The sequence below is a fragment of the Orycteropus afer genome, unplaced genomic scaffold (assembly GCF_000298275.1).
Source record: "Orycteropus afer afer isolate SDZICR_OR568_19922 unplaced genomic scaffold, OryAfe1.0 scaffold00151, whole genome shotgun sequence".
Lineage (NCBI taxonomy): Eukaryota > Metazoa > Chordata > Mammalia > Tubulidentata > Orycteropodidae > Orycteropus > Orycteropus afer.
The window spans coordinates 5,380,118-5,383,430 of NW_006921738.1; the positions used below are offsets into that span (position 1 = coordinate 5,380,118).

Consider the following 3,313-nt stretch of genomic DNA (forward strand, 5'->3'; position numbering starts at 1 on the left):
CCCCACTTAAATGTGGGCAGAGGGGGCGGCGCTCGGCCGGCGAAGCTTTGCTGCCGGGTCGGCGGGAGTCTTTGCAACTGCCTCCGCGTGGCTCGAGCCTCTCTTTCCCCCGGCGGCAGCGGGCTCCATGGAGAACGGCGGACGCCCGGGCAGAGGCGGCGCTTCCACCTCGGCACCTGGGCTCCAGTGACCCGCACTTGCGTTCTGCACCGCGTCGGAGTGGCCGCCGGCCCCCGACTGACTGGCCTCTCCGCCTCCCGCGCCGCCGCTTCGCCTCTCGGCGCTCCTGGCGCCCTGCGTCCCGACTCGCCCTAGCCCGCACTCTTCGGCGGGGTGGCGGCGGCCGGGCCCTCGCGGCGGCGGCCGGAGCAGCGGAGGGAGCAAGAGCCCGCCTCTATGATGAAGTTCAAGCCAAACCAGACGCGGACCTATGACCGCGAGGGGTTCAAGAAGCGGGCGGCGTGCCTGTGCTTCCGGAGCGAGCAGGAGGACGAGGTGAGGGCAGCCGGCGCGCACCCTGCCCGCCGCGGGGCGCCGGAGAGGGCGGCCGGGCTCCTCGCCCCCTCGCCCACCCTCCGTCTGGCTGCAGGGCTGGGAGGGATTAGCCTCCCTCCCACCTCCCTCCCTTCCTTCTTTCCTCCTTCCTTTCTTTGGGTTGATAGAGGGGAGACAAAGGGGCTCGCCCAGCCCAGCCTTCTCCGTCTGGGCCGTCGGAAAGGCGGGAGGCTGAGGCGCCTCCTGGCCCCGGCAGGTCCCGCGCCTTTCCCAGAACGTGTAGGCTGCGCCTAACGGGAGTCACCATCTCTTGTGAATTGAACATACGACGGCACAGACCGAGTGCTAACCGAGGGGGTGAGGGAGCCCTGGTGGTGCCCTGGTTAGGCTTTCGGCTGCTCACCGGAACACGGCAGTTCGAGCCCACCAGGCGCTCCGCGGGGGAACGATGAGGCAGTCTGCTTCCTTCCAGATTTACAGCTTTGAAAACACTGCGGGGCAGCCCTACGCTGTCCTGTACTGTCGCTATGAGTCGAAGATGGCAGTTGGTTTGCTTTTTTGGTTTTTAACTCGCGGGGGGAGGGGGGTAGAAATAGCGTCACTGTTACAGCCCTAGCCCTTCTGCGTCTCTTGTTTCCCTTCCTTGTTACAGTAACTTACAGTTGTGGATCAAATCTAAGCATTTTTATAAACTAGCTAAATAGCGTGCTTGAAAATAAAAACCCATTCGGACAAGTTTTGACAGTTGCACATTTCTGGAGCCATTAGCTCAAAAGCGCCCGGCACAATTATCCTTAATAAGAAAACCCCCTCGTTTAAAATTTTCTGATTGTAAATGACGGCTAGTGAAGAATGTAGAATAACGCCCAAAGTCAGAGGATGGACTCGGTGGACATAGTTGCCGTTTTCAGATCGTAGTTTTTACTACTTGGCATATTTATCAAGACCGCTTTACTTTGCTGCTTGGTTTGACCACTGGGAAGGAGCAGTCTTTTTCTAAGCAAGCAGCCCAGCTTCTGTCATTGCCCCAAAAGGTTTCCCTGGAAAGCAGTTTTTACTTAATTCAGTTAACAGTTACTTAATATAAAAATGGCTCATTGCTGTTGTAAATTTGCTTAGGGAATAATGATTAATTGATCGCTGAGCAAAATCATTTAGCATCGCTCCCCCAGGGATGGATTACCCAATAAGCAAGGTAAGCACAGGCTTACTTGTGCTTAATTACTAATCAGTAGTGAACATATTTTTCACCGCACCGGCACAAGTAAGCCCTTGCTTACTTGGGTACTCCATCCCTGTCAGGGATTGTAAATGGGAAAAGAAGGTTTGATTCTGTTGGAGGGTGCTGTGGGGTTGGGGGAGAGACAGTTGCCAGCCATACCTGGAAGCAGAATCTTTGATGTGAAAAATAAGAAATTGTTCCCCACAGATTAGTAAGTAAGCACAAGTAAGCCCCTGTTTACCTTGCTTATTAGGTAACTTGACACTGAATTAGGGGGAGAAATTAACATTCTAGGTTCAGCTTCCGTAATTAACTATATGCCATAAAATACTAGGCTGAAGCTGGAGATGGGAATTTAATGGCTTCCTTATTGCTATCCCTGTAGTTACAGAGGAGTATGACACAGTGTAAGGAGCTCTGGTGGTGTAGTGGTTAAAGCATTTGGCTGCTAACTGAAATGAAAGGCCAGTGGTTTGAGCCCACCAGCACTCTGCTGAAGAAAGATGAGGCAGTCTGCTTCCATAAAGATTTACAGCCTTGGAAACCCAATGGGGGTTGCTATGAGCTGGAATTGACTTGATGGCAGTAAATTTGGGGTTTTTTGGATGACATAGTGTACACTGTTTAGTTTAGTTGCCGTTGAGAAACATGCAGACCCTGGATTAAAAACAAGTTCCCTTCCTAAATCTGCCTTCCAGTCTTCTTTGTATGTAAATCGGAACTACGTACAGTTCGTATCTAACTATCATTTAGTTAGATGTTTGTCGTAGCATGAAGTGTACCTTTCTATTATTAAAAAATAATAATAATAAATACTTTTAGATAAACTAAGGCATCTTTAACATAATGATACAACAATAATGTTGTAATGCACTGTTTGTTATTACTAACCATTGTATGTACCTCAGATTTTTAATATAGTAGGCTTTATGAAGGTTGGTAACCCAGGGACTGCCATACTAACAAAAACCAAGTCCTTTAAGATGTGGTGCTCTTAAAACCTTTGTTTTTTGTCTTTTTTAAAAAAAGAAACCAAGCCCTTTACCTTAAGGCTGGTTGATGTTTTGTCTTGGCTTTAAATGTTGAAACTAAGTTTCCAGAGAAACTTGGTCTGTGTCTTTACCATACATCTACTTGGGAGGGCCAGAACCTAGAAGGAAGGGATTTTAATATTTACACAGTAACAAAGTCAACAAGCATTAAGTACCCTCAATTTAAAGAGAGAGAAAAAAAAAAAGATTAAAAGGCCCTTGAGGGAAGGATCACTTCAAAGCTCACTTAAATTATGAATGTAAAAGAATATAAATAACCAAAAGTGATCAGGATAAGTCAAGGATCTTGTGTGACTTCACCATTGTATAATCATACTCTTTGTAGACTGCTTACAATGGGCTAGACATTGTTGTTTCTTTTTGTGAGGTGGTGTTATGTTTGGTGCCATCAACTCAACTCCAACTTAACAACACTCTGTTGTTATTATGTGCCACGGAGTCGGATCCGACTTATAGGGACCCGGCCTTGGGTTTCCGAGGCGGTATCACTGTGGAAGTAGATTGCCCAACCTTCCTTCTGAGGAGTGGCTGGTGGGTTTGAACC

General features: G+C 48.9%; 1 protein-coding gene across 1 annotated transcript in view; it reads left to right on the forward strand.

Moving 5' to 3' along the window:
* Positions 1 to 396: 396 nt before the first annotated feature.
* The window catches only part of NUDT4 (nudix hydrolase 4), a 24,251-nt gene continuing 21,334 nt past the window's right edge, over positions 397 to 3,313 (forward strand). Inside the window, exon 1 of the mRNA XM_007946131.2 lies at positions 397 to 495. Within this exon, the coding sequence (XP_007944322.1) occupies positions 397 to 495 (99 nt within the window). The remainder of the gene's footprint in view (positions 496 to 3,313) is intronic.